This window comes from Branchiostoma lanceolatum, chromosome 4, assembly GCF_035083965.1.
Source record: "Branchiostoma lanceolatum isolate klBraLanc5 chromosome 4, klBraLanc5.hap2, whole genome shotgun sequence".
In the NCBI taxonomy this organism is placed as follows: domain Eukaryota; kingdom Metazoa; phylum Chordata; class Leptocardii; order Amphioxiformes; family Branchiostomatidae; genus Branchiostoma; species Branchiostoma lanceolatum.
Genome location: NC_089725.1, coordinates 14327096 through 14352214, shown reverse-complemented (window position 1 = coordinate 14352214; position 25119 = coordinate 14327096). Strand labels below are relative to the sequence as shown.

The 25119-nt window shown below is 40.9% G+C and overlaps 2 protein-coding genes across 2 annotated transcripts; both read right to left on the bottom strand.

Moving 5' to 3' along the window:
- Positions 1-1023: 1023 nt before the first annotated feature.
- LOC136432768 (protein FAM89A-like) lies at positions 1024-14320 on the bottom strand. Its single transcript, XM_066424248.1, has 2 exons — positions 13531-14320; positions 1024-1443 (listed from the first exon to the last, which is right to left on the bottom strand). The coding sequence occupies exons 1-2, from the start codon at positions 13804-13806 to the stop codon at positions 1069-1071; spliced, it is 651 nt and encodes a 216-aa protein (XP_066280345.1). The 5' UTR covers positions 13807-14320; the 3' UTR covers positions 1024-1068.
- A 4573-nt stretch (positions 14321-18893) lies between these two features.
- Positions 18894-25077, bottom strand: LOC136432767 (hepatocyte growth factor-like). The gene is made up of 4 exons (XM_066424247.1): positions 21555-25077; positions 20718-20889; positions 20538-20573; positions 18894-20115 (listed from the first exon to the last, which is right to left on the bottom strand). Exons 1-4 carry the CDS (start codon positions 21708-21710, stop codon positions 19868-19870), a joined length of 612 nt encoding a protein of 203 aa, XP_066280344.1. The 5' UTR covers positions 21711-25077; the 3' UTR covers positions 18894-19867.
- Positions 25078-25119: the final 42 nt, after the last annotated feature.

Sequence of the window (25119 nt, the reverse complement as noted above, 5' to 3'; positions counted from 1 at the left end):
GTGGTCCGAATCAAAATTGCTGGCCACTTTTTATATTCCTGTTCTTGTGTTCCATATGATCACAGCTTATATTTCACATATAAAAGGTGGTTTCATTCACTGTATGACATCATTGGTTTGGCATGGATAGACACACCCATCCTTGGCACCCATCAGTGATTGGCCAACGCACTTGCTTCATTTTAATCACATTATGGCCGCTCTGAGGATACAAACTGTGTGGCAACTGTTGGATATGTAGCTTACAAGTGGAACACTGGATCTTTCTTGACTATCATAGTATACCTTACAACCTTTCTAACCTCTACCACTACACTGTCTTCAGTATAAAACCTGGTACAAAAAAAGTACAAAATATGCACAATTCTTTATAACATTTCTGCACACAGGCAACAATACCATGTACAAAGCACCTAGTTGTACACCTGCAACATTTCTAACATGTATAACACCTTAGAGTTATATGATATGAAATCTATCCTTTCTACAAGGCTACAAGAAGCCTATTTTTCAATACTTCAACCCCTTTGAAGAACTCTTGGTATGTATCCTTCTATCTTCACACAATTTTTTAAAACAGTGTGTCTGGAAGACATAGTGGTCATATCTAAGGCAGTATGTATAAAAGATGGCAGATATAACAAAGTCTAGCAAACTCTGCAAACATGTAATTGTTGGTAGCTACCTTCTACTCCATCAGACAACTACATGATCCCTCAACTGAATTATGCTTTAAAGACACTTCTAATACAGACTTAACAATAGTGGCTTATCATAACAGAGCTTTTGATACAAATCCTTAACTAGACACAGTTTAATGCTTGGGGCCTGCCCAGCCCTGGCTTACGAGGGATTCAGGTAGCAACTGTGCTTCTCCATATTTACAGTCATGACCATAAGACAACATACCGGTACTCTAAGTGGAAGCCACTGAGATACGTTCTCTAATTCTACACAGTCACGATCATTATAAGAATTCTTTTATACATGTCTGGAGCTGGAAAAGATTGACAAGTACAGCAGTTCAACAGCGAAACGTATTTTACACATCTCCAGCTCAGCTATACACTACACATGATTGGATCCATTCAACTGACTGTAGATGTCGCTCCATCTGATACCTAACCCAGGAGAAACCACGCTTCGCGTGGACATGAAGTCTCCCAAGAAGTCATCCTCATCTTTCATGTCGTTCTTGATGTTATCCTTGATATGGTCAAGATCCGACTCGAAGACTTCCGTTTCGTCTTCTTCTTCTTCGTCATCTTCTTCATCATCCTCTCTGCTGTCTTCGTGGATGGTGTGGTCGTACAGTCTGGAGTCCATGCTGAAGGACCCGCTCTCTGAGGTCGGTTCTCCCACCGTTTGTTTCACCTCCTGGATGCCTTCGTACAGCGACCACAGTTTACACAGCAGCGAAACGTCCATCTGTCGGAGACCAATCTGGAGAGGCAGAACAAACAAAAAAATTTGAAATCCGTGTGAAAATTGTGGGTATTACATTAACACACAAGTAGGCTTTACCATCAGCTCATTTAACAATTGGTGGTTTAAAGTCTTTGGATATACTGTACTGTATCAACAGTAAAGTAAACAGTGAAAAGGTTAAAACTCCCCTCAGGTCATTCTAAATGTTTAACCAACTGCATAATAACAACACAGGCTCCCTTTAACATTAATCCCGTGTTTGGACAAGCGGACTGACATAGAACCCCTTACTACTGAATATGTCAACCTCAAGGGTGGAACAACATTGACAGAAAAGACTGACACTGCCTGACAGCACACATGTTGTACTTTTCACTTTTTAACAAGTAGTCCTGGGGGAAAGGAATGTTGACAGAGTAAATTGACAACACACACATGCCAAGGACACACTGCTGGGTAATTGACTGTGCAGAGCTGCTTGTAGACACTTCTTACAAGGCAAGGTCTCTAAGATTAATGGAGAGGCCATGAGATTGAAGATGTGCTGGGATTAGTTTGACATTGACGGCAGAACTAAAAACAAAAGAAATACAGAGAATTACAAGTCTTCCATGTAAATGCCAAACTCAGCACCATATACAAGGTGGCACCCACCACAAACACTTAAAGGCAGGCATAACACCCTTTGAACAGGTAAAAATAAGACTTTACCCAAACACTGAGACAAAAGCCAGCCTGTTTAGGGTAAGGACATGGTTACATCTAGTACACTACTGCGTTTCATAAAGAAGTTGTACTAAAAGAAACAAATAAACACCCCCCAAGTTGAAGAACCAGTATTTAGTGACAATCTAACTATATACTATGCTACCTATAGTGATGGGGCACAATGGAGGGTATCTACATACGTGTACGTTAAAGATATGTCAATACAACACCTAAGCATAACGAGTTCATTAAAAAAGCTGATCAAATACTTTATTTCTATTCAGTCGTTAATACATTTTTAATTTGCTGACAAGAAGTAGGGATTTCTAATCAAGGCAAATAAACATAACTGGTATCAGGTCCCCCTATGGACTTTGCTATCACCACCCTTGATGAGTGCTAGGTTTTCAAGATGGTGCCAGCTTTCTACATGTAGCAGTCGTGCTCTGTTTCAATCAACATTCACTTCATCAGGCTCCACCTTATCACACAGCTCAGCACACAGTCTGGGAAACCTTACAACACAAAGTCTGGTTGTAGAACAGCGACCCTAGGAAAAGTAAAACTTTGCAAAATAAATTGTGGTTACAGATCCTCTCGCTGCAGACTGCCTGTCTGGGACAGTGTCTGTGTGTGCACAAGGTAAAGAGACTGTATAAACATTTACTGACTGGCTGGATGAGATTGTAAGCCCAAAGTAACAATAGTGAGAGACGCCCCTCCCTTCCTCTTCTTGGTGATCTCCCAATGACTATATACACACCTGTTCTCTCATCTTACTAGACCAACACATCTCCTACTCTATCTTTGGAGGATGCTACTGTCCTCTCTGATCCCACACCCTACCATACACACAAAATGACAGATGCTGCAATTTCAAAATCGGTCTAATGCTAGTAATGGTAGCATTTATATACACAAGAAGAAATCTACAATGATCATCTTTATGCAGCTGCTTGACCAAATCCAAAACGAATTTCTTCGACACACCATTACATATGAAAGACTGTAGGTATGTGGGTTCTATAGTTGTCAACAGTTCTGTCTGTCTCACACCTGGCTGTAATCTATGCCATTCTGTCTCATACCTTGTGGGAAATAGGCTATCAAAGGGCTGGTTTATAACACAAATAAGGAGAAAAGGATATTCCCTCTGGTTACCCCACATGTGCTATCAGAATATCAACTTGTGCGAAACATAAGCCAATGCACTAGCTATACAGCCCTGCACTGTTTGAATGGCTTGTGTTATTATCACCTACAGTGGGAGGGGGACAAGATGAGCCATAGTTTCAAACAGACCTAGCATCAGAAGAGAAGCATGGCAAATAAATGTTTGATTGAAGCGATATTGATTCAACTTCCAGAAGAATGCAAAATTTCAATCTTTGAACCGTGTAGGATACATGCATGAGAGACATTCCAGTATGCAATGCAGATGTCCTGAAAGCTCAAGGTCAACAACTTTCCATGTCCTTTTGGCCCAGGTTGGGGACACACCATTTCATCTGAAAAGATGTTTAGCGTCTGCGTTTGTGAATGCTTGATAGGGCATACATGTATTTTGAACCTGCCCCCCTCCCCCATGTAACGTATGCATGTATAAACACAGGTGCAGACCTATTTTCTCCATGTCCAAACCAATTCTGGACTACCATAAAACAAAGCATGTAACATATTAGGAAACAACAGGAAGCTGGCTATTTTACAAAGTCGTTATTGGGAGGGAAAATGTCTGTATCCCTCCCCCTAGGCTGTTCAGTACAAGTACAGGTACTACTACTACATGTAGTACTAGTACTACATGTACAAGTAGTGGTAAGAAACTTAAGCAATTGTCCATTTGTTAATGATTTTTAATCCCAGCTATTGAAAAATGTGTGCAGCTCCAGACGTTTTACTCTAGTTCTTACTTTTGTCTGTATGTCCTGCCTAATCTCCAAGCAGATATCTCTTGTCCTAAAAACAAGAGATAAAAACACATACCACTGGAAAGACCTAGAAGATGCCTCAAAAACATGCGTAAAACACTGGGTCGGACCTTGTGTCTGCTCGGAGATTAGGTCCAGCCACCCTGCAACTTCTCATACAAAAAGACCAACATGAAAGAGGGGGCCTGTTGTTTGTCCCCCTTTAGAAATACATAATTCCCTGTGTCCCTGGTTTGTTTTTTGTGCAATCTGGAACAGCATATACATATACCTGAGGAAATTGCAAAAGATGATTTTGAAAAAGAGAGAGTGCTGGTGAGTTAGTGTAGCGGCAGTAAAGGCCACCCATTAGTGCCATTCCTTTCCGCCAAGAGTCGGTCCTCAACATTGCCCACATTCTCTCACACTTTGGTGACATTTGTGAAATAGCTGCTAGTTTGTCCAACGGCCAGGCTTTTAGGCAGAGAGGCGTCAGGGCGTCATCTGGACGCGCTGTTCTGAAAATAATAGAAATTGGACGCCCTACTTTTAGGCAAGACGCCCTCAAGACGCCCGTTTATTTTCGCTATTTTCGCCCCGTTTTTTCCCCGGTAACTTAGCTGAATGCGATGAAAATTCGCCGATTCAGCCGCTTCGTCGCTTCGATCGTCCGCCATGTTTCTTTTCCGATGAAGTCTCGCGAAACCACGCGTAGATTACATCTCGCGAAAGGCGAGACTTGCATCGCATTGGCCAATTTTCAGTGACGCAATGTGCCCGGGCGCTGTTATTGGTGGAATATAGTGGACGTCCCTTTACCCTTGCGCGGGAAAAAGTGAAGGTAAGCTTGGAACTTTTCCCGTTGTTTACAAAGGTGACAGAAAGTCCGATAAACTATAGGGGTATTTTGAAGGCATTTCGGATGTTTTTGTGGCTTCTTTGGTGGCAATAACTGTCGGTAAATCGGCGGAAAAACAGCTACAAAAACGCCGGCACCGTGCAACTGGCGATAACTGTAGTGGGGAGGGGGGCGCACATGCCGATAACATAGCGGAACAGGGGTCAAAATTTGTATGATTCCTTTGAATAAGAGGAAGTCTGTACTTTCAAAAGATCGATAAATGGATGTTTTTGTGCAGAGATGTTTACTTCATTCCCACTATATACATATTTACAGTTGACGCTAATAAGGTTTCATTGAAATAATAACTTTTTAAAACTTTTTTTTTCTTCTTTTTTTTCTTCTTTTTTCTTTCAGAGAGAAGAGTATCTCCTGGCCCCCAGGCGCTTGTAGTTTTTGAGATTAAAGTAGCTTAAAGATTCACTTGTTTTACTGTACTATCATAGCAGTAACTCTCACAGGTAACTTTTCTTGTTTCACTTGCAGTAAAGAAAGTGTATTCTCAGGTCAACATGTGCTAAGTATTCTTAAAGTAAACTTTTCTTGTAGCAGTAAAGTAAAGTAAAGTAAAGAAAAGTATTTTGTCAGGTATTCTTACAGTGAACTTTCAATGTTGCAGTAGGTGCATGCTCAGGTCAACATGTTCTTAGTATTCCTAAAGTAAACTTTTCTTGTAGCAGTAAAGTAAAGTAAAGAAAAGTGTTTTGTGCATGCTCAGGTCAACATGTTCTTAGTATTCCTAAAGTAAACTTTTCTTGTAGCAGTAAAGTAAAGTAAAGAAAAGTGTTTTGTGTATTCTCAGGTCAACATGTTCTTAGTATTCCTAAAGTAAACTTTTCTTGTTGCAGTAAAGTAAAGTAAAGAAAAGTGTTTTGTGCATGCTCAGGTCAACATGTTCTTAGTATTCCTAAAGTAAACTTTTCTTGTAGCAGTAAAGAAAAGTGTTTGGTCAGGTCTACATGTTCTAAGTATTCTTGAATACCACAGTTCTTATTGCAGTTAGGTAAAGAAAAGTGTTTGGTCAGGTCAAAATGTTTTAAGTTTTCTTACAGTGAACTTTAAATGTTGCAGTAAAGAAAGTGCATGCTCAGGTCAACATGTTCTAAGTATTCTTTCTTAAATCAATTTTTCTTGTAGTCTAGTTGTAGAAGTAAATATATGCTCAGGTCAACATGTCACAAGTTTAAGGTAAACTTGAGTAACAAATTAAAGAAGGTTAACCTGGCTGAATTTTTCCTTTCTTCACATTTTTAGTTGGTCTTCCACATCCAATCTCAACCCCTGCAATGTGCACATGCCTCCCTCCCTCCAGCCTTACTATACATACAAAAATGATGTTCTACCTAAGGAATATACTAGGCTGTATTCCACAAAATTTGCCCCTCAAAATGCAGGAAATAGCGTTTGAGAGCATCATTATTTCAAAATTTTCCGGGGGGGAATGCCCCCGGACCCCCCTAAGAAACTCGCGCCTTCGGCGCTCGCCGCGGCGCCTACGGCGCCGCGCGGCTTCGCCGCGCTTTACATTTGCAATCACAACAACTTTGGACTCCCTCTTTTTTATTTCTAGCTAAAAGCCTGCCAACGGCATTACGGTGCTAAGATCGACAACCTCTCATAGCTATGTCATTTCTCAGGTATGTGCTCGGGTAAATAATACGAGTCTTCGCAAAAATCTGTGTCATCCGCATGGCTGCAGTCTCAGCTGTGGGTGGAGGTGATACTGACTGCATATTTCTTACCCCAGTACCTGTGACAACTAATTTTTTTCAACATACTTAGACATACCATATAATGGCTGTTTCAAGTACCATTCCCTACTTTATGTCAAACATAATCGGGAACATTACAGTACTAAATATCATAAATAGCCTCATGTCACAGAATGATATAATTTTCCATTATCAGGACCGTGTTGAAAAATTTTATGTCTTGATTAATAGTACAAGGTACACTAACTTGAGGCTAGACAAATTACTCCTGACAATTTTGTTGACAGTAGAGTTTGAGTTGTCCCAAACTAGGTCTCTAAATAATTTGTATCCTAATTTCTGGGCATATGAGAAGGGGTTGGGGGGGGGGAGCTGTCCACATACTTGTATATTGTATTTATAAATTATAGCTGTCAAAGGTCAAGGAGTGGTCTGTATTGTATAGTATGTATTATTGTATACATACTATAAACTATGTACATTTTGTTTTTGTATTCATGCAAAGGCATTATCATCAGTCATGCAATACATACTGAATGCCTCTCCACAAACTGACCCTTTTGCCCCATATTCTACCTCACAGAAAATGGCCAGGATATTTCCCTTTCCTTCAGTTAACCCCAGGGTCAAAATGTCGCCACAGATGTCACTGCCCTCTCCCATGGACAAAGGATGAATGGTGTGCATGAAAATGTCCGAACACAAAAACCTTTCTCAGGAAAGTGGGAAAAGACCGTGACTTCAAAGAAAAGTCACAAAAATTGCTCTATTCCCCTGACATAAAATTAACTTTCTCATGATATTTCAAGTATTCACATTCACAACCAATTATATAGGCCTAGTTCTGTTTGGAAATATGTTAAAATTTATAGAACAGTTCCTATATAGGTCATACATGTAAGAGCTAATAACACTTGACCCAAGCCCAACAACCAAACAGCTGGAAGTGAATTTCAGTTGGCCTCTCTACCAGTAGGCACCTGAGTAACTGCAGAACTCTTTGATCTTCGACTTGAAAGGGACCTGTAGAAATCAAAAACCACTGCAGACAGCTGCTCAAACATTCAACAGAGGCTCAGATGAAATCTTGAGTCTCTATTTCATCTACAAATGTAATTTCTCATTCCCCTCACAAAATCCACATGTCAGAAGGTCTTGCCACGCACATATGACTGACTGGCTGCCAGTACATTAGAAAGTTGACTGCATAGTCAAATAACTACAGTTATTTCCAGATGATGTCTAATAATAAGCTGTCATTTTTTTTCTATTCAAAATAAGAGATCAGAACAAATTTATAATCATTCTGTCTAACAGGAAGAATATTCATGAAAGCCTTTCCAGAAAGTAAACATAATTTTGACTTATTGAATACAATATGGTGATGATGAATACAATAACGAAAAATTGGGCAGTGACAAACATACAAGACATGTGAATCAATCACCTTGTAACATACAGACTGTATATGGAAAATGGACATGTTTACTAATTTCTAAATCTGCAACATCAATCATAAATAGAGACAAAGACATCAAAATTTGGGAGGGGGGCAACCTCAAATGTTGGAAGGTCACTTGTGTGGTCTGCCCTTTTCACCCTCCCACAGCCCAGGTGTTAGCTTGTACCAAGCTCGATTACTGACAGTACATCACCTACACTAATGACAGATTCCTCAGCTCATAGGTAATGGGGCTGAACTATGATATTAAAGGGATTACCTGGTGACCACAACCTATATTGAATGCTACCTTTGTCAATGACAACCCTGTATAACTAATATCACACATTAAAGCTTGAGTCATAACAAAAGAATGTTGTGGTTTCGCATTTGTGACATCAGTGTCTCTGTGTTGGTGTATTTTCTATTGCCATGTATTATGCATGTGTATCGGGGCATGATATGCTATCTATCCGGATAGCAACATGTATGGTAGTAGTACCCATATAGTAGAATGCCATACATGTACGTGATTATTATCACTTCAACTGGAATAACAGAACTTGGAATCCAGCTGTGAAGGCCATTGGATTATGGCTCCCAGTTGGGCAGTACATTAAAAAGAGAGATTCTCAGAATTCTTTGGATGACCTTGATCTTTCTTTCTGATAAAGACTATGCAAAAATACCTTTTCAAACCCATCTCAGTATTAAATTGGGTATAGTAAAGTTCAATCATATCAAACATCAACATATATTCTCCAGAAACGTTCATATAAAATATAAGATATCAGATTTTTTTCAATATACATTGTACATTGAATGTAATCTTACAGGCTGAATTTGCATGACTAAAAAGGGATAATGTAACCAGAATAAGGACAAAGTTAGAGCTGTCTCAAATTTCACATTATTTATCAATCTTTTAACTATGTCTTGTCCAACTTGGCCATCTTGGACTGCTATAGCTGATATTCAAGCTATGCATAACAGCTGCTAGTATCAACTTTGATCAGAAACTATTGCCAGAAACTATCCCTTTTCAAGCCCAATGTGTTATTGAACCCAAAAGAAGTGGAACATCCAGAACTTAAAAGGCACTGGGCCACCTCTCCACCTCTGGTGCTTCAGTATGGATGAGAAGACCCAGAGATGTAATCAATAAAGACTGACATTGACAACCCTTGCAGAAGGTCAGCTCATGGCAAGCTGTGCACTTAATTGCGTCCCATGCGAGGACCTGGTTGAAAATTGTTTGGAGTTGGACCAGAAGAAACTGCACAGTCTGCATGTAAAAAGGCATAGCTCTTTTTACAGTTGAAGCTTTGAAACAGTGCAGGCATATCATCTTTCACTCCCCATTGCCAACCTGCAACACAAGGCTTTAAATCTGGAAATGAACTACTTTTGCGCCTAAAAATAAACATATCACTGCTGAGTTGGTCCTAAAAGCAGATATGAATATGATGACCCAGATCTACTTCGTTTGTGTTATTTGCAAGTGTGCTCAAGCGGAAGGATCAATTTTACTTCAACATAATTTGACAGCACAGAGGTGCACATAGCAGCAACTCAGTCAACGCAACCTTTTGACCAGACACCAAGGTCATTTCACAGGGAAAGCTCAAGCCATGAAAACCATGTGACAGGCTCGTGAGGCCAAGAACACCTACTGAATACTAAAATCTGAAGCTCAAAGATTCCATTGCACGCTAGACTCGGCTGTGTATTGTGTCTGTGACATAGAGTCTACATTGTATATACATATTCTGGTGGTGTGAAGCTTAACCATCTGGACCATCTGTTATCAGATCCTAAGTCTGTGTTGCAATGCTACAATGTACAAATGTAATACAGCATATACATGTACATCTGGCTTTCAACAATACTAGTACTAGTAGTAGGGCTATGCCATTAAATGTCCCAGGAGTGAGCGGTCAGAATTCCCTGACCCAACCCCTCCCCATTCGTTTCAATAGACCCCTCTCCAAACTCTGATGCATTGGGCGAGACCAAGGGTTGGGTGGTAAAATAATTGTACATAACAATGTTAAAAATTTTCCAGACACCCCTTGAAGATTATAAATGGAACAGCCCTTGTAAACACTAGAGACTGAAATTTCCCATTAGAATTCAATTTACAATTCTGATGACACTGCTTCTCCTTTATGGACACAATGCAATTAAGGTAACCTGTCTTGTCTGTTTGTTTTGGTCTTCATATGACCACTGTGTCACATCACTCAAAATACCTGTGTCCTCCTTACACAGTACATTGACAGTGCATAATGAAATATGTGCCATAGAAAATGATGTGCACAAACTACTTTGGCATTGTATTTATGATGGATGCCTATCTCAGGGTTGCATCGTTCCACTCTGGTTAAGTATAGTGTAATGGGCTCTCAGAAGCTGTTAAAACAATAGTCCTCTTCCCAGCGGAACCTTTCCGACCATGTGAATTGATTACGGGTACATACCCTCTGCTTCCAGCCATCTGGCTGTTAATGGAACAGGTCATTTGCGCCCAGTTTTGCACTTGATGAATGCGAGCATCTACAGAGTTTACAGTCGGCATAGCAGATATATGAGATAGGATAGACCTTTCATCAAGCCCACTGGTTTCTAATCTTCTTTCCTGTAAATCCTTGATATTCATAAATCCACTTGCTGTCAGGACCTCGTTTATCATACCTGGTCCATTACTCCCATCTATTTCTACATGCCACATCCGTGGGTTAGGGATACAGCTTTTTTTTGTCACATGACTTGACTTTTCCACCAGACCTGCCTGGTTATCACATGTAGATCTTCCACTTCATATTGTACACCTGCACAGAAATATGCTCATTGTAATAAAGCAATTTTATGGCACTGAACTTGTTCACCATTATTGTACCTGAGTGAATGACATTCTTTAAATGTGTGAGGGGGAGGGATCTGCTTGCCAGCGTGTGGTTCCTGAAAACAGAGAGATATTTTCAGAGCAAAGTCTACATTTCCTGAACAACTGAAATCTTTGATGCTCATCTCCTGCCCATCCTGTGTTCAATGTAAAACCTGTAGTTATCTGTCCGATACCGCTTCCTAGAAGCCACACACCCCCATTCTGCTTCAGATAACTATTCAGTAAAGGCTAGATGTATTACACAAAAAAGTTTCTTACTTTCTTCTTTAGACAAATCTTGCCCTGAAATTGCTTCCATTATTTTTTTGGTACAGGTTGGTATCCCAATTCATGAGTATCAAATCAAGACCCCTCCAGTTTCAATGGACTAGTCCAACCATGGTGGCAGAAACAGACCCCTCCCAATGGAGATGCATTTTGTCATCATTTCATGCAAACTATCTCTGTGAATTCCCAAGTCTCTATTTATATATTCACTTTGAGGCAGCTGATACCCAGACTGTCAGGCTGTCCATTGTCTCTTGCTGCCAGGATTGCCCATGATGCAATGATACAGAATATACTATTTTATGTTATTACCATCAACTTCTGTATAGTTAACTTTTAACTGGAGGTATGAGTGTTATATGATCGCATGTACCACTGTGGGGTGTCCCAGACATGAGGTCAGGGGTGGTCTGTGCCCTCACTGGCCAGATACCATCTCTTTCCTATCAGATTAAACTACCTTATAAACCCATTGCTGAGTGGCTTATGTCAGACTTTATTAGATAGGACAGTCCCTTTTGGGGCATACCCTAAATTCTGAGGAAAAGATTGTCTTAATCTTAATTCTTATGATTCAGTTTCCAGACTGACTCTAAGGTATCCATCTGCAGGAAGACAGCAGAATACATGTAGTCATTTTCCTGAAAAACCTTGTAGATTTCTTAGGAAATTCTGTAATTTATTTTACTTCAGGCTATAAAAAACACTATTTGATTTGTTTTTAATTTTGGTGTCTTTGGTATTTTCCCTCCTGCCCTTCTTATTTCAGCAATATTCAATTTGAGCATTCCTTTGGGTGGCTGCAAGAAATACCAGTCCTTAGGCTTGACATCTGAACTTCATTTACTCAGCCTTATATGTTACAGAACACAGTAACCTCATTTATGTTGTATAGTCGGGATATAGTCACAGGAGAGCAAAAAGGGACCTGCGACATGGGGTTTAAATCTTGTTTATTTGTAGGGGGGCGAATGCAATTGACAGGCAAACTAGGATGCTTGCTTACCACACAGAATTTCCGTAAATTTCCAGGGAAAAGCATACATGGACAAACAACAAGCAAGCACTGATTCTGTTTATAGCGTGCACACACAGGCACAGATTCCAACAGGATGGCTGAGAACTTCCTCTCTCAAACCCAACATCCTTCTGTCACATTCCGATTATTCCTCTTCCTGCTACCGCTTTGTATAGCACCAAAGCTTTGCTAGATCTCCAATACTTAGAACCATAGAAATTTGAAAGCTGTACATGAACCAGTAAATTATTTTTCCCTTGAGGAAACCACACTGCATTCAAGACACGCAGCCAAATATATTACGTTCTAATTCCAGTATTCAACTCAGGTGCTAACCCATTTTTCATGAGCATGATGATGACTTTTCAACAGCACACTGTCATACAAACAAAGCCATACAATTCTTCAATGTCAGCTGATGTCAATGGCACTCATTAAAACCATGACAAGGGGACAGCCAAGACCCTGCTAAAACTGACAGAAGAAAACATAAGAAGGAGTAGGAGAAGAAATTTGAGCTGAGGTCCCAGGACTGTAGTCAAAGGGTTCCCTGTTTGGAAGGGTCACATGTGTCTAACCCCTTCAACCACCCACTTTGTCGCTAAGGAAATTAGAGCTACACTAACATTTATTGGCTCCAACATTCAATACAAACTTACTGTTTTCCATTAGCTTCCACCCAAGCGGAAGTCTTAAAAGAGAAACATGTGTTGCAGCAATAGATGAAGTATAAACATTTAGAATTGCTTGAATGAGAGTTACATTTGGTTAAGTAAGCTGGAGGAGCTGAAATCAAAGCAGGTGTGTATTGCCAGGTAAGATTGTGTATTTATACCATTGATGTGATACAAATGCAATTAGTGGAAAGTTCGTTTTATTTTGGTTTTAATCTAATCTAATCCAATTCGTATTTTGTTTTCCTTTAATCTCTCCAGACCTGCACTTTCTCCACACAAAAAAGCGGAAAGTGCCTCAAGGCGATTTCTAACTAGTACAAATACTTAGGAAGGTCACAAGGAAGTATTCCATCAACTGATTTAGCCTATCTGTCAGACTAGCGCTGTAACATTTCCTCCATTAGAATTTTGTCAACTTTGATGACTCTGACTGAGCATCAGTAACCTCTATTAAACGTTACATAATTTTATCTGAATAACTAGATTATTAATGGGTGTAGGTTAACTGAAGTTACTGCTGTTTGCAGGAAATCTATGTAATGTTGCAACATAATACTTACCATTTCTCTCCTAAGAAGAGCTATGGAAGCCTCTAGTCCCAGCTTGGGCCGTCTCCTAGCCCCAGGGATGGGCTGGTCGTGTCCGTTGGCGCCGTTGGACCCGTTACTGCCGTTGAACAGGGCCATGTGGTGCGTCTGGGACCGGGACAAATCGTCCTGAATCATGGACTGTTTCGTGTACAGTCGCTCCAAGTCTCTCCACGAGTTCGCCGTGTGGGTGTTCAGCAGCCCGCTCAGGCTCTTCGGAAGGTCCGGTAACCCCTGGATGTTCGCCATCGAGGGCACTCTGGGTCTCCTCTGCGCCAGTTTCGCTGGGGGAAAGTTTCTCGGTCGCCTCCGTCACACCGTGCCGCCGAGGTAAGGACAGCTGAACGGTAAACTAAACACGGGGCAGTCTACCTGATCACTGTCGGGCTTAATCCTCGTCTGTAGTACAAACACGGACTGAACCAAAGAATAACAGGGAATAAACCTTGTACAAACTGCTTTTCCACGCTGGTTTTTAAAAGTCTCGAGACGAAGAAATCGTGGCGGGATGTCCCGAGAGAAGGGGAGGCAGGAAGAGGTCTGGGCCGGGTTCGTCTGCGGAAGTGGCCGGGTTACACCGCATGTAGCCGTGTCCTGGGCTTGGTGCTTGCTGACTCCGCTGAAAACGACCGTTCCGGTGAATTCCCAGGCGGTGACGCCGTCCGATCGCTTCCGTCACTCCTTTAGAAACGTGTCGGTCGAAGTGGATGTCGCCCTCTTGACGAATCGCGGCAAAAATTTGTAAATATTTGAGCGTGCGTTCACAACAGTCCGCCCACACATCCTCGCTGTTACACAGGAACTACTTGGGCTGTCCCAAGACATCAAAAAATAACTTGGGGGTGAAGTGGGACGTATGAATATGAAGATATTGAGGATAAATCAAGAAAAGAAGGCTGTGAGGTAAAAGGATGGACTAATAATGATCAAAATTAAAGTATAAAGCATGAAACAGGTCTGAATATAAAGACATCAGGGGTAACCAATAAATTTATGGAAACGCTTCCCTCCCTAAATGTTTTTGTTTGGAACAGCCCAATTTGTTCATTGCGAAAAAAAACGCATCATGACGTACTACTATGAATATGCAGTACTACCGGTCCAAATATGGGCATGGTTTTTGTGACATCAGAATGGGCGTCGTTGGTCAATAGCACAAAAACCACACAATAACCAATTGTCAAACCATCCATGGCGGGAAATACAAACATTTTCAACGTTAAAACTGCACTGCACAGCTTCAGTTTTACAATAGGTTTGTATTGATTTGGTGATAACGTTTATTGTTCAGTATACTCACTCACAATGCGTTTTTTGTGCTTTCAAATTGATAAAACGTTTTTTTTTTGGACGTCGTGCATAGGTGGCGACTGTGATTTTACAAATTGATGTAAAACGTTCATGACATAATATGAGTCAGACCAAGGACATTATATAGGATGTCCTCGGTCAGACCACAAGTTGGATCGTGGACTCTTCTGTTTTTTTATTGCTTTTATCACTAGCTTGCAGCTGGTTTATTTCTAAAAGCTCGTACATATAGAATAGTGGAACAGGGAGAATAGTGGTCTACAGTTTATTTTTGTTGCAAACATTCTGCAAAGGTTGAATTTTTTTTCTCTTCAAACCCCAAGAGACAACAAAAAAATGACAAAGTAGAAAGCCCGAGAAAAACGCCTAAAAACACGCCAAAAACCAGCCGGAACCCCTCCTCTGCTAAGAGAATACAAGAAGAGCAAACAAACGACTAAATAGAATATTCAGTGGACCAACAAAACAGTCTCGCTGATCTGAAACTGTGCATGTACCCCGGCCCGCGCCTACCTCCAGTCCCCCAACAAAAGTTGTAGACTCTATTAATTCATAATCAGAATCATTGATCCTTATACAACAAATTCCTTAAAACATGGTTAACATGACAAGTTTGGTGTAAACGTTACGTTCATCATCTAATTATGGATAACAAGTAAAAAAAAAGCTAGAGTATACGTACATACGTAACAACATGTGTACTCTCACCTCCGTCGCACACCAAATACTTTCACTTTCTATCAAATTTCAGCTCTTGTACTAGTAACCTTTTTTAAAATGTTCATAACGTTATATAGTCTTATTGAGTATCGTACAATACAGAGTTCAGACAATAAAAGGTGCAAGGATGGTCGCGACTGAATGATCAATAAACACACAAAGTGCGAAAAAAAGACGGAGAGAACATTTTGTTGACTCCACAGCTTGAACAGTACAAATATCATCTTATTAAATTTGAAATAAAAATACGTGATGTGCTCAACAGTGATGATGGACATCACAGCTTAGAATCTATCCATTTTGCCCGAATCTGTAGTCAACGCAATGTTGGCAAGAAGAACAGTCGACACTTATGATACACCAGCCCACAGGGCCTGGTGTCACACGGGCCACATTCGCCAGGAGTCGCGTCTGGGACGGGAAAATCCTCACCACATCGGCTATCGTCCGCCATTTCTCATTTCTTCATGGCTGAAACACAAGGATGCTAAAACTTCACCTCGATCCGCCAAGAAGATTATGGTTTTGTTTATGTGTGCATGTGTCTATTTCCCTCTCGAAGAAGAAGAAGAAAAAGAAGAAGAAGAATTTCAATTTGTGTAAATCAGGTGTTTATTTGCATAAACAATGAGCAGCCATTACGATGCGTCAGTTGTAAGATTTAACATCATTTGACATCATTTCAGAAATGAGGTCGTGGAACTCTACTTAGACATCAGATCCTTTCTACTTCCGCTACTCATTGCTACTCTCCAAGCAGAGGAATGGTTCTGGCTGGTTTTTGAATTGACGTGTTTTTAGGCGTTTTTTGTCGGGCTTTATATTTTATCCCGTTTTCTTTATCTCGTATGGGTTGGCGACATAAAGAAAACGGGACAAAATAGAAAGCCCGACAAAACGCCTAAAATACGTCAAAAACCAGCCGGACCCGTTCCTGTGCTAGGAGAGTAGTTTTAAAACGAAGTTGTGAAAGAAAAAGAGATGAGAAAAGAAGCTAACACAGGCGTCTTACCAGAAGGGCAACTGGGGGTGGTGCAGTACTCCCATCGGGTGCTAGGGTCCGTTGTATAGCACCACGTGTTTAGCCCAAGGGCCCCTGGATTGCGGCAGTAGTTCTCCACCAGCTCAGGGTGCTTCTCTGGTATGTAACAGTAATAATTTCGATAATGTGGAAAGTCGACGTCCCAACGCTGACAAGTCTTCCCTGTCCTGGTGACGGAGAGGTTCCCGCGGTAGTCAGACCCGTCAGACTCTCCCGTCACACAGACTGCAGAGGATTTTATATTATATTAGTTACCAGAAGTTAGGCATCAAGGCAGGGTATACGGTGTTTTCAGCTTGCATCATGAACCTTAAACGGGAACAATATCCAGGGTGCCATCCGATTACTACCGGGCCCCTACACTCTCTACCTTTTTCAGGGTGGTTCTAGGTCAGCTTCATATATCATAGATATGAAAAACTACCACCATATGTTAGTTAGAAAGATACATTGTGATATCCAAGATGGTAACTCATACAGCAAGGGTGTGTATAATCTGAAATGGAATTCGAACATAACTATCGGCTTTTCGTTTTTATCTTTGTCACATACTTTGATCCCGGTAGGCGGCGCTGCTGAGGTCTAAGCCGTCGAACGTTGCTGGTGTTGCCTGCGCATGCTCTATTTCACCTGGCCGATCGTTCGAGCGTATGCCTGAAAACAATATCATTGCCAAGATTTAAAACAATGGCCGACAACATACACGAAGTACATGTATATTAGTAATCAGTAATCAGTTTACACATATCTGAAAGCTGAATTGTGGCAGCTACTCATGCATGTTGTTTTGCCAATCAGATATTCTCCCACTTTTAAGGACAGGTATTTTGCTCGAATTTTTATGCACCCATAGTACTTAATTACCGAAAAATGATGAAAAGTTAAAACAAAAAGGACTGAACAGTAAAGAGTTATCACAAAGAAGATGGAGGTTTATCATATCTGGCTTTTTGACATTAAGAAATAAAGAATACGAACAGCATCATTCACGTAGAAATAATTTGGCATGTAGGACTGTCGTGTATCAAAATTTGATATCTAGAAATTTATTGGGATTGGCATAGTATATATATATAATCACAACAGAAATGTAAGCTTTCTCCTTCTTCTTTCAAGGTGCCGTTTGAAAATATGACAAATAACCTGGTAATAGTTCGTATTAATCGAAACCGTAAAGCACTGCCCGCCGCCCATTTTTTCAGTACACTACCGGGAATATAATCCCGAGCCTTCAATTTCAACCCGGGAGCCATTAACTTTGCTTGGTCCGGCAAAATTTCCCGGGCAGGCTTACTCTTGTAGGCGGTAAATGTCTATTTGGCAGCCGAGGGCACGGCATGTAGGCTCGGTACACAGCCTTGTGACCAGGTTAGGTAATCGGTGTAATGCTACGAGACAAAACCATGTTATCTTACCGGAGAGAATTATGCCACCGATGGCGAGTACTACACAGGCACAGGCCAACAGTCCTCGTATTCCACACATCCCTCTTCAGGACAATACAACTTCACCAATATCTGCAGAACCGTTCCAAACTAGTAAACTACGGCGAGTTTCAGGGTCTGAAAAGGCAAGAAATTACAACCTCTCGGTTTCCACGAACTGGCAGATTTTTTTCAGAAGAGAGGAAATACGTCTGCCGTCTGAAAAGACAGATTTTGCCGGTGCCTCACATCACTCCAGTGAAATACTAAAGAGGGAAACGTTACGCAGGAGTTCAAAGTACATGGCTGTACAAAACTAGCTATGAACTGTCGCGTTTTCTAATCTCCAAGCAGATGTATCGATGTTTTAGGTTTTTTGTGGCCCTTTTACTGCGTTTCCATGTCTCTGTCAAGTGGACTTTTGAACAAATTTCAGTTCACTTCCTCACAAAACGAGTCCGACCGATACGTCTGCATTGAGATTATACATATTTATGATTACCAGAAATCAGTAATATGTGAGGGCTGATATAGTTCTAACTTGTTCTGTAGATGGGAGTTAGCTATGCTGAGGTGGACTACTCTTTTCCTCAACAATGTGACTCGTTGCTACACAACAAAGTATTACACAATACTTAAAAGATAGCTTTGCGAAGAACGGACTTTTTGTGATTTCGGCAACTAGTCCAATAATAATTGATAACGAAAAAAAATGAGTTGGAGCATCCCTGAGAGTAGATACAACTTCATGATAAACTTTCATGTTGTTCTTTCACCTTCTAAACTACTTACAACTTGTACAGAGTTTCAGCAGAACCGAAAAATACGCTAGGGACTCGTGTACTATATACTTTTCTTTTAGTCGCAATACTTCAACTGTTGTTTGACATTTGCATATTAATTCTCTGTTGTTTCAGTGATAATCTTTTGCCATGTTGATTCCATGAAATATGCTGCGAGAGAAAAAACATTCCAATACGATAAAGGCAAGCGTATACATTTCACAAAATGTCCAGAAGAATATGGACACTCACAGTCTAGAATACCATATACATGTATTCAGTACACCAAAGGAACTGCCGTCAACTGTGATGCTTATTCATGATATCAGTGATCAGGCATCCTATTGATGGAATTAAAAGTACTAATGTAAGGAAAAGAAAGACTGAACATCAAAACTTACTGCATTATTTTCTTCTCTTGTACAAAAAAAAACTTTTAACAAAAATTCCTTCCTTCTTTCCTGATCATAGACATATAGACGTTTCATTAGTACTTACTTATTCCAAGGACATTATAATGTTCTTGCTCATCCTAACAGAAAGGTACTACTAAAGTATTGCTAGTTCTAGTGCTACCTCTTTATAAACAGAAGAAACTTTTAAATGAATATTGAAAAAAAACAACTATTCCATTGAGCTTACCTCTTCGTGTACAACACAGCGTAAAACAAGTGCACAGTTCTGATGGTGATACAGTATACAGTAAGTCTTATTCAATACAATACAATACAATACAATACAATACAATACAATACAATACAATACAATACAATACAAAGTTTAGACAATGAAGAATGCTCGTATACGAAAAAAAAATGTTGCCAACTCCACAACCTCAATACAGCATGGTTATGACTCTATCATTTGACAAAAGTTGCATGGTGCTTCCGTCTTTGATATCGTCATCGTATCCGATATTTCTGGTCTATAGTCAACGCTGTATGTCGGCAGGAACAGTAGCGGACTACTGAGGCACACCAGCCGGTACGACAGGGCTTGGTGTCATGCGGCTCACATTCGCCATGAGTCTTTTACCAAAAGGGGCAAGCAGAGTTGTTGCAGTACTCCCATCGGGTGCTAGGGTCCGTTGTGTAGCACCACAAGGTTACATCATCGGCCCCTGGGTTACGGCAGTAGTTCTCCACCAACTCAGGGTGCTTCTCTGGTAGGCAAATACGACAATGTGGAGAGTCGACGTCCCACCGCTGACAAGTCTTCCCTGTCCTGGTGACGGAGAGATTCCCGCGGTAGTCAGACCCGTCAGGCTCTCCCGCGCAGACTGTAAGGATAAAGAAATAAAAATACCTTTATCTTCAGCATGTTAGTTATCAACCGTTTATGATAATTATAGAGTGCAACAATTTGACTTGTGTTTATATTTGAAGCTTGTCAATATATTGTCAACGTTTTTGGTTTCATTAACTCATGAAATGCATATCTATAATGCGAATGTTTGACCGAAACTATGGTCTTTCCCAGATGTATGCAAGTCTACTTACATCCTGTCATCTTTTTGGAAAGTAACATTTCAAAGAGAAGAGATCTATGTGGTAGGATTAATTTATCTGAGCCGATATAGCGTACCTAAAATCATACGTTTTAGGGCCTATGCGCGGCATATACGTCGGTGTCATTCATCAATGGGAGATGCATGAAAATATCATGGCTACGGTGGTTGATAGAGGAAATTGCGGATATTACCGTTAGATTGTCCATAGCCATCCCCTTCAGCAGGACCTGATAAAAATGCAAATAGCAAGAATTGTCAATGTCGCTTGACTTTTAGAATAAACCCGAGGAAGTTGGAGAAAAAAAAACATAGAAGTCAAAACGCAATTTACAATGAAGCTTCAAAAGTCTGAATATGACATGCAAAAGTACCGATTTGACAGATGAAGTGGTTCTGGTAATGGCAAAACTGGTCGTCCCACAGAAAACCTGCCCACGCCCAGAGTTGCCCACAGTGCCGGTCCTGCAGTTGCCTGGCTAAGGGCTCTCCCGGTGCCCAGTTGGTGAAGCTAACAGGAGTTCCATCAGACCACGTCCACTCACTCTATTGTTTTGAAGGTAAATACACGTTTAGCCACTGAATATTGGAAGCTAAGTACTTAATATGAGCTATGTAAAACTGTCATCTACATTTGTCATCAATCATTACAATAAAACTGAGAGTAAAGAATGCAAAGAGCATAGAGTTAGTTTCTTAGATGGTTTGCTCACATCTTTCTGAATATCGTGGAATAGCCAGCCTCTCTGGACGCTTCCCACACAAACTCCAATATCTCTATTTTTGCATCATTACTAGACTGTATGAGTGCTCAGTTGATGGTAATTAAGATTACGCCAACTTGTAGAATAATGTTTTGGTAATCATCAAGAAAACGCAAGACATACGAGGAAGATAACGAACAGACGAAGCCGAAAAATGGGGGCAAAAATACATGAGAAAAAATGGAAGAAACCAAAGGCCGTCACACAAACACACCAACACACATACACAAACACACAGAGACACAGACACACACACAGACACGCACACGCACACAGACACACACAACATAATATCTCCATGGAGATATAAATTGACCAGCGTCTTTCAAAGATCACATCCATCCGAAGGCTCTTAAGTTATTGTACCGGAAACGCACACACACACACAAAATAATATCTCAGTTCTTGATGGTAAAACAACAATTATATTTGATGCAACACACTTACTATCAAACGATGAAGCCCGATCCAGTAACTTGTGCCTGTATCATGATCAACGTCTTGAATCTCGGTGACAAGGAAGTCGTGCAGCGCCTTCGTCTTAACATCGGCAAGATGGCCTCCAACTGCTGCACAGGTCTTCTTGGCAGCATTGAACGTCATGAATTTGGTGAACACCTTGTAGTGGGCTCCATTTCGTTCTGTGTACCCGGGATACCTTGGTGGTTGCACAGAAATTATGTAAAGACTCTAATAAAAGGGTTGACTTTCTCCTGATGAGAAATTCGGTCGGTCAGAAAGGTTCCTTATTTGTGAGCATTAGTCAAGCTAGACAACAGCGGTGATACTGGCAATTTTCAAAGTACAGAATGATATTAGGATCAAAGAAAACATCGACCTGTTTGATTCACGGTTCTGTTGGTTCGATCGGGGGCTGTCAGCAGAGAGCTTTGATCCCGGTAGAGGGGGCTGCTGAAGTGGAGGCTATCGATAGATGACTTGATTGTTGTCGATTGTTCCATCTCACGTGAGCCGCCTTTTGAACTTATATTTAACTCTGTAAGAGAGTAGCATTCAACAGTTAAGAAATGAGACTATGCCCACGTTTGAATGAGGCGTTTGAACCAAATGAACAGTCCGCCATTCTGGATGGTTGAATCAGGGCGTAGTAGGGTAAATTGAATGTGTGTATGTCACATTTATAGGTCTGCCTCCTGCAGGTTCAACCAGTTTGCCAATTGTGTCTGAAGTTGGAAAGAAATTCTAGTAGTTTTCTTGCCGACCCACCTACGAAATCAGCTGTACGCGTGGTGCTCATTCACAAAAGCGTGGTCATAACAATTGAGTACGGTTGTAAAGAAAAAATACAATCTTTCCAATGACACAACACATAATGTTAATCATTCAAAAACAACCAAGGGAAATTTCGGCACTTCTTTTGCGCGACGTACCCAAGACGTAGCTAGCCCTGGTGATCAACCTATGAATGTAAGATAATGATGCCCGGTATCGCTGAGCACCGTATTAAAGCTCTGTTCGCCGCCCAGCTGTCCAGCATACTCCGGAGATTTTGCCGAGGTTAACTCACGAGCCCATAATCTCTCTGGGCCCAGACAGGCGGTAAATGGCTCTTTGGCAGCCGAGGGGCACGGCGCGCAGGCCCGATACACAGTCGTGTGGCCAGGTTAGGTAATAAAACTACGAGACAAAACCATGTTAACTTACCCGAGAGAATTATGCCACAGATTGCGAGTACTACGCAGGCACAGGCCAACAGTCCTCGCATTCCATCCATCCCTCTTCAAGACAATACAACTTTAGCAATATCTGCAGAACCGTTCCAAATAAACTACGGCGAGTTTCAGGGTCTGAAAATGCAAGAAATGACAACCTCTCGGTTTCCAACAAACTGGGCGGACTGTTTTTTTTCAGTAGGGAGGAAATATGTCTGCTGTCTAAAAATACAGATTTTGCCGGTGCCTCACATCACTTCATTGAAATGCTGAGGAGAGAAACGTTACGTGAAACTTCAAAGTATACTGTACACGGCGGTAAGTTGTTTATGTTGGTATACAAAACCTGCAGTGTACTACACCGTTTCTGATCTCTAAGCAAACGTATCGGTGGGGCTTGCTTTGTTCGTCTTCTGTGGCTTTTCAGGTCTCGTACAGTACATTACAAAGATTAGACAACGAAGAATGCTCGTATGCGAAACATGTCCTGGTGAGGGGGAGGTTCCTGTGATAGACCCGCCAGGCTCTCCCGTGCAGACTATAAAGCCCCTCTCTCACTGGACCCGCGGCACGTTGGTGGCGCCGCTGCGTCCTAAACTGGATTTGTGTCACCCTTGACTTTATTATGGGAATATCATTCAAAGCGTACAAGTATGACCAAAAAGACAACAAAACACAAAAGGCTTAAAAGGATTCGTTTTTTGTCGATGAAATTCGTTGAGTGCTTTGTCAATTCAGGACTTAAGGATGTACATCATCAAGAAGTAGACATGGCTTTCTATTCAGTATTCAGCGTCATCGATTGTTTCATCGATTGTTTATGAGAATTCTGATGTGCAATAGTTTCACATTATGTTAGCTTTGGCTTTAGATCTAAAGCTTGTTAACATATCGTAAGCGTTTGGATTTTATACCTACTCAAGAAAAACCGAAAGAGCGAAATTTTTGTCTTTATCAAATAACCATGCTAGTCTACTAACTCCTGACGTCATTTGTCTGGAAATTCACTTGTCAGAGAGAAGCGGCCTATGTGGGCATATTAGTTTATCTGTGTCAAAATCATATGTTTTAGGGGCCTATACGTGGCACATATGTCGGCGTCATCATTTGGATGTTTAAAGGTTTAGAGAATGTGTGGGATATCACCCTCATATTGTTCCCAGGAATTCTCTTCACCTGGACCTGAAAAAGAGCAAGAACTGTCAGCATCGGTTGACTTTCAAAAGGTAAGTTGTCCGAAAGTTAATTCAAAAGTTGATTTACAATAGAGGTTCAAAAGTCTGAATATGGCATGCAAAAGTACCGATCTGACAGATGAAGTGGTTCTGGTAACCGCAAAGCTGGTCGTCCCACAGAAAAGCTGGTTGCGTCCAGAGTTGTCCTCGGCGCCGGCCCCCTGACCTTGGCTCTCCTGAATTAATTTGTTCATATGATGCCAGGGACACAATTTGTCGGGTTTGATGCAATGTTTCTGAATCATTCCAGAACACACCGGAGCGGACACCTGTTCTTATCAATCAATAACTGTTGTTGTACGATTAGTACATAAATGAGATTGTAGCATATTGTAATATCTAGAAGACAATTGCTGTACAAATCATTATTTTCTTTGTTGTAACATCCTACTGGTTCAATTTGGGTGGTTCTGTTTCATTTGCTTGTTATGCATGCAGTTCCTCTGGTATAGATTTTAGAGGGCTCTCATGTGTAATTGTGCCCTCATTATGGTTTTGAACTCAAGTAAAACATAATGTATTCCTTCCAAACATTATGTCAATCAATAATCATTGTTCAGCTAAGCTACTTGAAAAGAAGTCGACTTTCGGAGCTTGTGTCGATAATGGAGCCATAATGCTCATTGTTGGAATAGATTAGTGTTGTCATATAAATTTGCTTAGAGATCAGACTGTCATGTGTTAAGCATCCTACATGTACAACTGAAGAACAATGCGCAAACGCAATATTTAGCCTCAAAGTGCAGTGGTAACTTGGTTGGGGCCAATGAAACCGAGTGATGTTGATGATGGTTGTGATGATTGTGATGATTATTGTAGTTATGGTGATGATCATCATGATTATAATGGTGATGATGATGATGAGACAACTTTTTTTACGTATCGCGTAAACCCCAAATCCGATCTACAACCTTAGGGTGTGTTCCATGGAATTCGTCAGTGGTTCTCTTTACTTACTAATAGGCAAAGTATTGCCAGATAACCGCTTCATCTGTGTCTTTGTTCACGTTAAATGTCAATCTGCTTGAATTTGCTGATTACTACCGCAACTCAGCCTTAAGAAAAAAGAAATAAACGTGTCCATTTTCAGTGCCGCATCAATTT

Bases quoted from the DNA above. Each gene is read 5' to 3' on its own strand.
- LOC136432768 (XM_066424248.1), bottom strand. From the start codon at position 13,806: ATGGCGAACATCCAGGGGTTACCGGACCTTCCGAAGAGCCTGAGCGGG. The intron at 1,444-13,530 runs GTAAGTATTATG...CTGCCTCTCCAG, and splicing joins CTCTTCTTAGGAGAGAAATG to ATTGGTCTCCGACAGATGGA.
- LOC136432767 (XM_066424247.1), bottom strand. From the start codon at position 21,710: ATGACGTTCAATGCTGCCAAGAAGACCTGTGCAGCAGTTGGAGGCCAT. The intron at 20,890-21,554 runs GTAAGTGTGTTG...TCAAAACAATAG, and splicing joins TCGGGCTTCATCGTTTGATA to AGTGAGTGGACGTGGTCTGA. The intron at 20,574-20,717 runs GTACTTTTGCAT...CATTTTTATCAG, and splicing joins CCACTTCATCTGTCAAATCG to GTCCTGCTGAAGGGGATGGC.